This window comes from Zootoca vivipara, chromosome 2 (genome assembly GCF_965207765.1).
Source record: "Zootoca vivipara chromosome 2, rZooViv2.hap1.1, whole genome shotgun sequence".
In the NCBI taxonomy this organism is placed as follows: Eukaryota; Metazoa; Chordata; class Lepidosauria; order Squamata; family Lacertidae; genus Zootoca; species Zootoca vivipara.
In genome coordinates, this window is record NC_142584.1 from 7,129,757 (window position 1) to 7,142,553 (window position 12,797).

Sequence of the window (12,797 nt, forward strand, 5' to 3'; positions counted from 1 at the left end):
CACATGGGGAGTTGCTTCCCTAAATGTCCCAAGCTAATAAATGTCAGAGAAGTTGCTTTCTCTTCCATTTCAATGCTGCCCAAACCCAGCTGTCCCAAACAGATATAAAGGGAGAGTTTCCCCGCAGTTAACCACACTACCTCTGCCTCTTTTGCTCTGCTGTTTCGCTTCCCCCTTTCCTCTTCCAACTTCTGCTCTCCTGCGAAACCATGTCTTGCCACTCAAACTCTGCATGTGGCCCCAGGAATTTCAGCTCTTCCTCAGCTGTCCTGCATCCTGCAGGCCATGCTTCCCGGGTGAGCACTTCCTGCTCTGCTAAGGTCACTGAGATCAGCTATGGAGGAGAGGGTCACTTTAGTAGCAGGAGCCTGGGTGGCGCTGGTTCATGTGGCCCCAGGATTGCTGCCAACAGTTGCCTGCCTCCGCGGTGTGGATATAGCTGTCATGGTGTGGGCACTGGATATGGCTATTGTGGCACTGGATACGGCTATGGTTTCAGGCGCTCTGGAGTCTGCCCACCCTGTTCACCTGGCATCACCCCTGTCACTTGCAACGAGACGCTGCTTCAACCTCTCAACCTGGGGATCGATGCCACAGCCCAAGCAGCGAAATGCCAAGAGAAGAATGAACTCCAGTTCCTCAACAGCAAGTTTGCCTGTTTCATTGACAAGGTGAGTCATGGAAGGGCTACAGTTCAGTGGTAGAGCATCTGCTTTGCATGCAGAAGGTCTGTCCTAACTTAAATCCCTGGCATATCCACATGGGACAGGAATGCCCATTGCCTTGGAGAGAGACACTGCAATACTGAACTAGCTGTACCCATGGTCTGGCTCTGCATAAGGCGGGTATGTTCCAAAGAGTTTGGCAGGGAATGTATGCAGAATGCTTACAGCTGAGATTGGAAGGTCAAGCACCACTCTTTGGATATATTTCAGAAGAAGCCAAAGTCACATCATAGATGATCTGAATCTAAGCTGGCATGTTACATGTGGCTGGGTAGAGGAGGCAGGTGGCATCTCATCAGCTTCCTCTGTGTATTGTGAAGACAGTGCCACAAAATCCATTGTTGGAGATGGATCAATATGTCTTTTCCAAAGGAGGAGAGAAAATAGAGTGCTGTTGCACTCATGCAGGTTTCCCAGAAACATCCACTGGGGAAAAAAGATGCTGGACCAAATATCATCCAACATGGCACTTCTGACATTCTTCTGCCTACAGTAGGGCTGGAGAGCCTGATGTCCTCCAGATGTTGGACTACAGTTCCCATCATCCCTGACTATTGAGCAGGCTGGCTGGAGCTGATAGGAGCTGGAGTACAACAACATCTGGAGGGCTACAGGCTCCCCATTCCTGATACAGTACAGAGGATAAAGGTAAAGGGTAAAGGGGCCCCTGACCATCAGGTCCAGTCATGTTCAACTCTGGGGTTGCGGCGCTCATCTCGCTCTATAGGCCGAGGGAGCCAGCGTTTGTCCGCTGACAGCTTCCCGGTCATGTGGCCAGCATGACAAAGCTGCTACTGGTAAACCAGAGCAGCGCACGGAAACGCCTTTTACCTTCCCACCGGAGCTGTCCCTATTTATCTACTATTTGATGTGCTTTCGAACTGCTAGGTGGGCAGGAGCTGGGACCAAGCAACGGGAGCTCACCCCATTGCAGGGATTCAAACTGCCGACCTTCTGATAAGCAAGCCCTAGGCTCTGTGGTTTAACCCACAGCGCCACCTGGGTCCCATACAGAGGATAAAAGGTAAAGGTAAAGGGACCCCTGACCATTAGGTCCAGTCGTGACCGACTCTGGGGTTGCGCGCTCATCTCGCATTATTGGCCGAGGGAGCCAGCGTATAGCTTCCAGGTCATGTGGCCAGCATGACAAAGCTGCTTCTGGCAAACCAGAGCAGCACATGGAAACGCCGTTTACCTTCCCGCTGTATTTACCTTCCCGCTGTATTTATCTACTTGCATTTTTGACGTGCTTTCGAACTGCTATAATGGTAGCTAAATTAATCCTAATAGATTAGACAGGCCTTTGATCTGACCCATGTTGCTCTTCAATAATTGGCTCTTCAAGAAGCTGCGCACAGTCTTCTTCTCTATGGGAAGACCCATTGTATTGCTACTAAAATGATAGTCATTGTTTCTCAGTTTGCATCTATACCTAAAACTCAGCAAATGCACATTTTATGCAAATGGGTGTCCCTTATTTAGTGGCGCATTTCTTCTTGTTTGGCAACGAGCATGTAGTCATTCTGCACTAGTAGGGCTTTTCTTATGCTTTCAATGGTGTCTGCAATTGAATGTGTGCAATTTTACAGTTCTGCAAAACCCACCGAGCTTAGCGGGACTCAGGCATGCACCTGGACCCCTGGAATGGCCCTCTCTTTGCCTTTCATACTGGAATCAGTTCTTATTCAACTCTGTAATTAAACACTCCTGTCCTGGTGGGGGGGATTATTGTTTCCTTTGATTGACAGGTCCGATTCTTGGAGCAGCAGAATCTGATGCTGAAGACCAAATGGGACTTCTTGCAAGAGAGGAAGTGCTGCAAAAGTAACATGGAGCCCATGTTTAATGAGTACATTGCCAACCTGAAGAAAGAGCTGGAGTGCTTGGAATGTGAGAGGGCACAGCTGCAGGCAGAAATGAAAAACTGGAGCAACACCCTGGAGTGCAACAGGAAAAAGTGAGTGAGATCCGTCACCCCAGCCTGCTAGCAGAGGGACATGCTGAAATGCAGAGCCCAAACCAGACCTGCACAGTTCAAATGCAGTCATAAGCTATCTATGGTGGCCCACCAGCAGATCAGTAAATGGTGGCTACATCAGGTCGTGCCTCTTCTGGCCTTGTGTGAAATCTTCTGTGACAGCTCCATATCTGGAGTCCTGTTCATTACAGAAGACATGGAGGGGATGGAAGGCAGAATGGGCAAGAGAAGCCACAACTCTGCCTCATGTTCTGGGACAGAGATAGGGCTCTCCAGATGTTGTTGGAATCCAACTCCCACCTATCCCAGTCAGGGATGATGGGAGCTGTAGCCCATCAGCATCTGCAGGGCGTTACATTGACTAACCTTATAGGCAGGCTGTCTTTTTTTGTGATTTGTGAAGCCTAGAGTTCACTCAGCATTAAGCAAAGTCAGTCTTCCAAGGTCATCCCAACATGAACGAGCAGAATAATTGTGGATGAAATACGCACAAGTACCTGATAAGCACCACCTAAAATAAAGTCCTCTACAGTGGAACCTCGGGTTGCGGACGTAATCTGTGATGGAGGCATGTCTGCAACCCGCAGCATTCGTAACCTGTAGCGCCGCATCTGCTAACGTGCATGACGTGGTTTGGGGCTTCTGTGCATGTGCAAAGCACGATTTACTGCTTCTGCACATGCGTGAGCGGCGAAACCCAGAAGTAACCCTTTCCGCTACTTCTGGGTTTCCTATGGTCCACAACCTGAAAACGCGTAACCTGAAATGTTTGTAACCCGAGCTACCACTGTAATTACTTCGCTCTTTGCCTAGGTTTCCCCTTTACTTTTAAGATCTTGCTTCATATGCTCAAATCCCCTGGATTTTTGTTATTATTATTATTTTTGCATGCATCTACTTGTCTTCATGCTGCTATTTTATTGGTTTTCGGTTTTATTTTTGTTTAAATGACATTGCTTGTTTTATTTTATACCGTAAATGGTTTAGAGGTTTTTAAAATATCAAGCAGTCTATAAATGGTTTTATAATAAATAAAATAAAAATTCAGATGTGAGGCCAAACTGTTTCACTTACCTCATCAGGTTCGAAGAGGAGTGTCACCGCCGCACATGTGCTGAAAATGAGTATGTGACTATTAAAAAGGCAAGTGGCAAGTCTTCCAAAATACAGTATGGCATTTGTTTCTAGACCTGAGTGGGTTTTAGCACTCTTCTTGTCCTAGTACCTTGAATGGTAATTGTTAAGAGTCATGGCTTCTTATCAATATTTCCCCATTTCATTCTCATGTTCCTGTAGGAGGTGGATTGTGTTTTCATGGACAAGTCAGAAAAGGAGACGAAAGTGGACGCCTTGATGAAAGACATCTCCTTTTTCAGAGCTACCTTTGAGGAGGTAAGGCACTCTCCCATTCCCTACAGAGATGGAAAACCCATGGGGTTTTTGGACCACAGCTCCTATCCCTTGTGACAGGTTGTAGCCCAAAAGGCAAACACAAAGAAAATATTTTCGAATTGGGGGGAGAGCTGAGAAAGAAAACCATGTTAGAACTAGATCAGACAGAGATATTCTTGACCTCCCAGGCAGAAAGCAGAAGCTTTGGTGTGAGCCTCCATGTAGCTGAGAGAACATTTGGATTCTTTTTGATGCCAAGACCATCAACTGCCATCACTGCCCATGGTATTCAACCAGCTCACAACACAGCAGTCAGCTGAAGGCAAATCAAACATTTCTTCAGCTGTGCGGAGGCCCCAACTATTCAGATACAGCAGTGGATGATAACAGCATGGTGGGCGTGGATGACTTAGGCCAGGGTCACCGGTAGAGGTTCATGGGATAACTTCATGTACATCATCTTGGGTGGAATAAAATGTGATTGATTAGAGGAGACGATGAGGTAAAGAGGAGCAGGAGCAGAAGCAGAAGGGGGCATTCTAGACTGGGTTGAGCTCATGACATTAAGGGCATTTTAGTGCAAATCCCCCACACCTTAAATCATGCTCACAGAATAATAGGAAGGTAGTATGGGTGGTTGACCCTTACCACAATAGGCTCCCATCAACACTTATCAGGGCAGCTGAAGATTCAAAACCAGCCTAGTTCTGGCCAGTTGTTCTTGACCTCCGATCATCCCTGGCCTTGCTAACTAGGGCTGAGTCCAGCAACATCTGGAAGGTGGTGGCTACCTCTCTTCCAAACAGGCCATCAAAGGCAGCCTCCCACATAGGCTAGAGAACATGGAGTGGGGTGTGGAGTCAGGTATATTCAAAGGAATTCTTCCATCTTCTCTGAAAAGTGCAGGCCAAATCTGGAGGGGATTTCATGAAAGTAAAACTCCGTAGTATTGACAGGCCGTGTTCTGTCCCTCTGGCAGGAAATCCGCGAGCTGCAATCCTGCATTTCGGACACCTGTGTCACAGTGCAGATGGACAACAGCCGAGGACTGAATATGGACTGTGTCATTGAGGAATTCCGGCGTCGGTATGAAGATATTGCCTCTCGGAGCCGGGCTGAGGCGGAAGCTTGGTGCCATTGCCAGGTGAACCCTGTGGTGGAAATATCTAGCATCCCTTAAGGCAGGATTGGGAAACCTCTCTCATTCCATACAGTGGACATACAGCTTCCACATTTCTGCCTTCAGTAGTGGAGAGTTGTTTGCTGGGTTTAAGACAGAACTGTGTTTCCCACATGCAAGGATGTGTACAGCGTCAATGTACTGGAGGAGGAGGGGGAGGGAGGACAACTGGTGGCTGGGAGGAATCACTGGGCATTGGGACCTGGCAGAATGAGGCACTGCAGGGAGAGCAGATTCTCCTGTGGATGGGAAGCACAAGATAAGACAAGGGAAATGAATGATTGTATAAATAGAAGTGGCTCATGGTATGGGAAACAATATAGAGAAGGGAGTTCCCTCGAGGATGGGTGGATGTCAAAGGATGCTATGGGGGTGCTGTTCAGTTTCCATTGTTTTGAAGTATCTTCTCCCTTTGCTGAAGCCATTTGCCCTGATAGTCATTCACATCCTCCTCTCAAGATTGCTCTGGGTTGGGGCCCTTCCATCCACTTCTCCTTGGCCTCTATCTTTTTCCCACTGAGGCCACATACATTGACTAGAGCTGCACAATAAGAGCTGGGCTTCTGAAGGGAAACAGGGGTGGTGATTGTGTGGCTTCCCCACCACACCCAGCTTTCAGTGGTTCCAACATCTTCTCTTTCACCTTAGTATCAAGAGTTGAAAACAACTGCGGCCAAACATTGTGACAACCTGCGTAGCGTCAAGGAAGAACTTAGTGAGCTGACACGGGTGGTCCACAGGCTGGAGGCAGAAGTTTCAAGTGTCAAAGCCCAGGTAAGACAGGACAATGTCGATTTTTGGAAGTCACAATTGTGAGGTTAGCTGCAGATTAGAAACGTGCAATTGAAGTATCACAGCTGCTTACCAAGGAACCAAGTGACTTCAAGTTCAGTCAAGCAGGAATCTTCTTTGATCGCAAAATATCACTACTGGGTAAGGAGTTCAGCATGCTGAACAAATGCTACTCTCATCTCTCTCTTTTTCTTATTTAAAAAGTTCCAATTTTTTAGTCCTTAATACCGCTTAAAAACAGTTCCAGGTAAATTTGTAGGAGATCTGATGTGAATAAATAGTACGGGAGTAGGGGTGGGAATTCTCTTAAATGAAACTAAGAGTGTTAAGCTTTTAGTTAGGAAACATAGATCTGAATTAAACCATTGTTCTTTGATTGGAGGCAGAGCAAGGGATGGGAGATTTTTTGAGTTTTTATGCATACCAGAGAATATGACATTAGAATAGATGGACCAGTGGCCTGATCCAGCAAAGCCCCTTATGTTTAACCATTTTGAAACGGAATGATCACAGTGTGGGAAAGAATATATGAAGCAATAATGAACCTATCACTTCATCAGCTCACAAAATCTCCAGGGGAACTCCTGAATTGTTGTGGAATATGCAGATAAATTCCTGGAAAACCACTCCTCCTAGTTCTTTAGAGTTTGCAGCAAATAAGGCATTACATTAACTAGGCAAACCACAGTCCAGGGACCAATATAGCTGAGTTCATGTGCTGTTATGATGCTGTTGCCTTTGCCACCACAGAGGGCAAAACTGGAAGAGGAGGTGGCTGCAGCTGAGGAGCGTGGGGAGATAGCTGTGAAAGATGCCAAATGCAAGTTGGCTGAGCTGGAAGATGCCTTGCACAAGGCCAAGCAGGATATGGCCTGCCAGCTGCGAGAGTACCAGGAGCTGATGAACGTCAAGCTGGCCCTGGATATTGAGATCGCCACCTACAGGAAGCTGCTGGAAGGAGAGGAATACAGGTGAGCACCGTAGGAGTGGGTGAATTAGCACACCTGCTGCACTGCAGCACAGTCTAGAGGTCATCAAGGTTTACCTCGCCTGGGTCGGTTCACTCCAGTGGAGATCCCGCTGTGGGCTGGATCGTGTGTGTGCATGAGTGCGCCGGCCCGTGATTTCTGGCGTCTTCACAGGCGTTATTTCCAGTGTCTGCGTCTGCGCAGGCGTGATTCACGGCACTGTGCTGCACCAGGTGGCTCGGTTCAGGGGTGGCTCGTGGGCCAGTTAAACGACCCCCATGGGCCGCTTGTGGCCCATGGGCCTTAGGTTGCTGACCCCTGTTCTAGAGCCCTCCAAGCAAAAAGTAGCACACTAGCTATCTATTGTGTACATGAGGCTGGATAAATGCATTGTGTTCTGTTTTGTTTTTGTGCCCGCCCACAACTGCAAAAATAAGAGGATATCAAGCACCTAGAAGAGCGTAATATGTGGTGCTCAGAGAGCATATGTTATTCGGCAATTGATATAAGTACAGTAAATAAATAAATATCATCAATAAAGAATAGTTGTTTTCTTTATTGATGCTTGACTTAATGGGTCAGAAGTCGTTCAATATCACTGTTAAGTCTCCATAGGAGAAGGAAACAGATGAAATCACAAAACCATTATTGAATCCTTGTGGATTTGTCTAAATAGTTGCAGGCTTTTAAAAGTTGTTTTAGTTCCTTTAACAGCAATCTGCAATGCAGAAGTACAGCAGGCTATGTTTTCCTATCAGTTCACTTGCCAAAATCGTGTCCAGTGGAGGCTGGTCCTTTAGGGTAACTTCAACCTTGTAGAGATGGATTTAGACACCAGGAGAAGATACATTGTTTAGTTATTATCCTTCCTTGCCAGTGATACCAGCAAGAAAGAGTGACAGTGGCACTTAGCAGCTGCCTTATACCAGATCAGACTGTTTGTCTGCTCAAGTCTAGCATTGCCTACTCTGACTGGCAGCAGCTCTTGAGAGCCTCAGGAGGAGGATGTCTTCCCCATTATCTGCTTCCCCATTATTATTTTTTAAAAAAGAAAGAAAAAGAAAGGCAAGCTGGAGATGACAGGATTCGAACCTGGGGCCTTCTGCAAACAAAGCAGGTGCTCCGCCATTGAGCTACAACACTCCCTTGCTCTGCCCCATGGTGCCTTGGAGGGTATAGGAAGAAGCTTTGGGTGAATCATTGGTGGCCATTGTCAGAAAGCCCCAGAGAGAGGTCATGAGATGAGAAACAAGCTGGCAGTTCCATTCTACATCCTTCATGTGTGATATCAGGCCAAGATGTTTTGGTGAATGATGCATAGCAGTGATGGTGATTTCCTAGCAAAGAACCCATTTATTTACCATTTATTTATTTGCTTTTTTAGGTTGGGTGAGGGAGAATGTGCTGTGAACATCTGTAAGTATTCTGATGACCCCCTTCTTGGGTGGCATTGGGGGTGGTGGTTATTAGAGAAGTGAGATATGGTCATGTTTTCATCAAGAGTATTGGGGTGGGGGCAAGGATAAGGAAATAGCGGCCCAAGCTATGCGAAAATGACTTTTGTGAGGCCAGAGAGTTGAAGGCCAGACAGTGGTACAATTAGATAAGTTTAGACTCTGGAATAGTGGTCTTATGGAGGGCTCTTTAGTTGGTATTTAGGAGGACTCCCCTCATTAGGGGAAATGTGTACATATATATATACTTACTGTCATTATGACATTTCTGTGTCCCACTTCATAAGAAAACCCTAGAGCGGTTCAGAAATATGAAGATACAAAATACACACCCTTAAATATCAAATTCATTAGATGTTACTCCAAAATGTGGAGGCCCTGACCTCTGCCCTAACGTCTCCTCCCCCTGGTCTCCTAGAACCAGTAGAGGCCTGAAGAGGGCAGAGCAAACACAGGCAAGGCTACAAAGTCTCAGATTGCTTAGGAAGCACCTAGGGGAGCAGGAGGCTTAAGGAACTGTAGGAAGGTGGGGACCTTCAGTCCTCACAACTGCCCCATTGGGGTAAGATCTACCAGAAAAGAGTTGCTCAGCTCACTGGGCCTGGTCTCTCGAGCGGTCTTGTTTCTTTGAATACAGAATTAACTTCACTGACGCTGTGTGATTTATTGCTGACCTGCTCCTGACAGTTTTGTGAGTTCACACAGTTATGGAACTCACTCCACGGAAGAGAGGAACGGCTTAGGGAGCTGGGCATGTTCGGCCTGGAGAAGAGAAGGTTAAGGGGTGATATGATAGCCATGTTCAAATATATTAAAGGATGCCATATAGAGGAGGGAGAAAGGTTGTTTTCTGCTGCTCCAGAGAAGCGGACACGGAGCAAACTACAAGAAAGAAGATTCCACCTAAACATTAGGAAGAACTTCCTGACAGTAAGAGCTGTTCGACAGTGGAATTTGCTGCCAAGGAGTGTGGTGGAGTCTCCTTCTTTGGAGGTCTTTAAGCAGAGGCTTGACAGCCATCTGTCAGGAATGCTTTGATGGTGTTTCCTGCTTGGCAGGGGGTTGGACTGGATGGCCCTTGTGGTCTCTTCCAACTCTATGATTCTATGACACCAACTTGGATGGCTTCAAAGGAAGATTGGACAAATTCATAGAGGATATGGCTATCAATGGCTACTAGCTAGGGGGGTTGTGCCTCCACAATTGAAGGCAGTAATGTTTCTGAATACCAATAGCTTGAAGCCAAAGGAGGGGAGAGGGCTCTTGTGCTCAGATCCTGCTTGAGGTCAGGCCACTGTGAGAACAGGATTCTGCCTAGATGGGCCATCGGCCTGATCCAGCAGGCTATTCTGATGTTCTGATGAGTTGACCTCTAACCACCATGTTGCTTTTCTCCCTCTTCCACACCAGCTGTGCGAAGGAGTCAGGGTGCAGTTGTGTGCGACACCGACCCACGACCTGTGTGCGGGCCCCGCGGCAAGATCACAACAACCTGTGGCCCTCGAGTGACAACCTGCGGGCCAGGCAGAGATCCGTGTGCGGATGCCATGCATCCTTGCAGGGATGGGGTGGCGTGCGTCCCTCCCTGTGGCCCACCTTGCAGAGAACCATGTCCCCCTCCGCAGGGTTTCAGTTGTGGGAGTGGCAGGGGCTCCAATGTCAAGTTTGTAGCACCCGCTGGCTACTGCGGACGAAGATACTAGGAAGGTCAATAGGCAGCTGGCACGTGGAATACCAATAACGACAACCTCCCCCTATTACTGCCTACCAATAGCAAATACTCAAAACCGCAGAGTTGCCAAACAAACCAACAAACCCCTTTGCAGATGTTACAAATGCCCTCCTGTCAATCTGATATTTATTCAGAAATACTAAAGTGATGGCTCCCACCATACATTTCTACAAGCTATATGAACTACCAATTTCGCTTAATGACTTGGCTGTTGCAGCACAAATGTGTCTTCTTGGTAGCTATAGTAAATTGGCTTAGGTCCAAACATAGCTGCCAAGTCTCCCGTATTCTCTGGGAAATCCCTGTTTTTCCAGCTGTTCTTAGCTGAAAAAACGGATTTTTTTGTTCCCCCCCGATTTATTCTGGCGCGGTGGCCATTTTGGAACTGGGCGGAGCATGCTCAGAAGCAACTTTTGATGCTGCTCTGCCCAGTTCCAAAATGGCTGCAGTGCGACTTCTGGCGCGGCGGCCATTTTGGAACTGGGCAAAGCAGCACCAAAAGTCACTTCTGAGCATGCTCTGCCCAGTTCCAAAATGGCGGCAGCGCTACTTCCGGTCTGCTACTTCCGGCCCGGTCCCTTATTTCTCGGACAGCAACTTGACAGGTATGGGTCCAAAGAACACAGCTGTACCATCTATGGATACTGGGAGCTACTTTGCAATTTCAACCCTCTTCTCTTACTGTTGGAGGCAGTGTCTCCCTCCGTTAACCTGTCACTACGGCTGTGTTGTTTCAGCCTCTGCACTCCTACCAGCCAAGATAATCACTTGAAGCCCAGACCTGATCAAAGAGCTTGTCTTCCCAGGACATAATACTTGTGATTAAGTACAAAGATGGCCAGAAACTCCTGTGTGGGTGAAAACGTACATGTTCTTTTCTAAGTATTCCAACTGGCATTAACATAGAAGAATGATCAATTTTCATTCCCTATACCAAGGATGGATAAACTTATGGCCTTCCAGATGTTGCTGGACTACAGCTCCCATTGTCTTTGCCCGCTGGGGCTGATGGGAATTGGAGTCCAATAACAATTCGAGGGCTACAGGTTCTCCATCTCTGCCCTCCAATGTGCATAAGGAGACTAGTGTGCCATTCTACCTCCAACTGACTGCCCTAAGCGCTTCTGTATAATACATTTCTGCCTGCATTTTGTTTTCCATCCTGTTTTGGAATTCTGTTTCTAATAAATGGATTGTGCTGAGCAAAAAAATAAAAATAAAAAATAAAAAATGGTTTGAGGGATTCCATGTTTCCCCCCTCTTCATTATTGCCAGACTATTGTCCCTATAAAGAGAAGGATAAAGCATTTGAGAGTGAGAGAGAGAGAGAGAGAGAGAGAGAGTGTGTGTATGATTTGTTTAGAAAAAAAGATGACCAAAGACCCTAAGGTATGCTTGCAGACCTGATAAAAAGCACTGCCAAAAACTCTTATGACATTCTTTTTTTGGCTTGGGGTTTTACTAGCAAGCAGGCATGGATTTCTGCATGAGTAGAGTGATACCTTGAAGCTACGAACATGAGTTTGACCAAACTGCGGGAGGCAGTGGAAGACAGGAGTGCCTGGCGTGCTCTGGTCCATGGGGTCACGAAGAGTCGGACACGACTAAACGACTAAACAACAAAGAGTGTGATACAATGAGGATTTTGGTACAATTGCAGAGGGAAGAAATAATGCAAAGAAAATATGACGGCCAGATACAAAATGCAATGGTTATGTAAGCTACATCTGCTGAAATACCCTCCATTCTACAGCTATTGATGGTGCAGAATCCCACCTGAGAAGCAAGCAAACATTGCAGCAAACCACAGTGTGCATACACACGAAGGCTCACACCAGCGACAAACTTAGTTGGTCTCTAAGGTGTTGCTGGAAGGATTTTTTGTTTTGTTCTTTTGTTTCGACTACGCCAGACCAACACGGCTACCTACCTGTAACTACACACATGCATCAGTTCCTGAATCATTTTAAGAATTCTTCCTGGTTAAATCTGAATTCACAGGACGAAGTGGAGAATTCAAGAAAGAATGAAAAGCAGAATAGAGGAAAATCTAATCCAAAGTTGTAAAACATGGACCTCCACATGTGATTGAAATTGAGATCCCATCAGCCCCTGCCAACATAGCTTAAGAATCAGGGATGAGGGAGTTGTAGCCCAGGAAGATCTGGGAAGCTACAGGCTCCCTGGACCCTTGCTAACCCCTCTTCTTTAGCAGTTCCTGAAATATGCTGGCCTTGAGCAAATAATAGTTTCACGAGACCTAATTGACCTCTCAGGGTTCTTGTGATGATGACTCCTATGTATTCTGCCTGACCTCACAGGAGAATAGATCAGATAGATGCAAATGGATACTGAATGCAATATTGTTGTTGTTGTTTAGTCGTGCCCGACTCCTCGTGACCCCATGGACCAGAGCACGCCAGGCACTCCTGTCTTGCACTGCCTCTCGCAGTTTGGTCAGACTCATATTCGTAGCTTCGAGAGCACTGTCCAACCATCTCATCCTCTGTCGTCCCCTTCTTTCCCAACATCAGGGTCTTTTCCAGGAAGGCAATATATCCTTTTCTAAATATTGT

General features: G+C 46.8%; 1 protein-coding gene across 1 annotated transcript; it reads left to right on the top strand.

Annotated features, from left to right (window-relative positions):
• Positions 1 to 209: 209 nt before the first annotated feature.
• LOC118081546 (keratin, type II cuticular Hb5-like) lies at positions 210 to 10,389 on the top strand. Its single transcript, XM_035108040.3, has 9 exons — positions 210 to 671; positions 2,474 to 2,682; positions 3,786 to 3,846; positions 4,000 to 4,095; positions 5,075 to 5,239; positions 5,924 to 6,049; positions 6,818 to 7,038; positions 8,420 to 8,451; positions 9,900 to 10,389. Exons 1-9 carry the CDS (start codon positions 210 to 212, stop codon positions 10,190 to 10,192), a joined length of 1,665 nt encoding a protein of 554 aa, XP_034963931.3. The 3' UTR covers positions 10,193 to 10,389.
• The last annotated feature ends 2,408 nt before the right edge of the window (positions 10,390 to 12,797 follow it).

Excerpts from the sequence above, each read along its gene's own strand:
- LOC118081546 (XM_035108040.3), top strand. The coding sequence starts at position 210 with ATGTCTTGCCACTCAAACTCTGCATGTGGCCCCAGGAATTTCAGCTCT. Across the intron at positions 672-2,473 it reads TTGCCTGTTTCATTGACAAG|GTCCGATTCTTGGAGCAGCA; the intron begins GTGAGTCATGGA and ends TTTGATTGACAG. Across the intron at positions 6,050-6,817 it reads TTTCAAGTGTCAAAGCCCAG|AGGGCAAAACTGGAAGAGGA; the intron begins GTAAGACAGGAC and ends TTGCCACCACAG.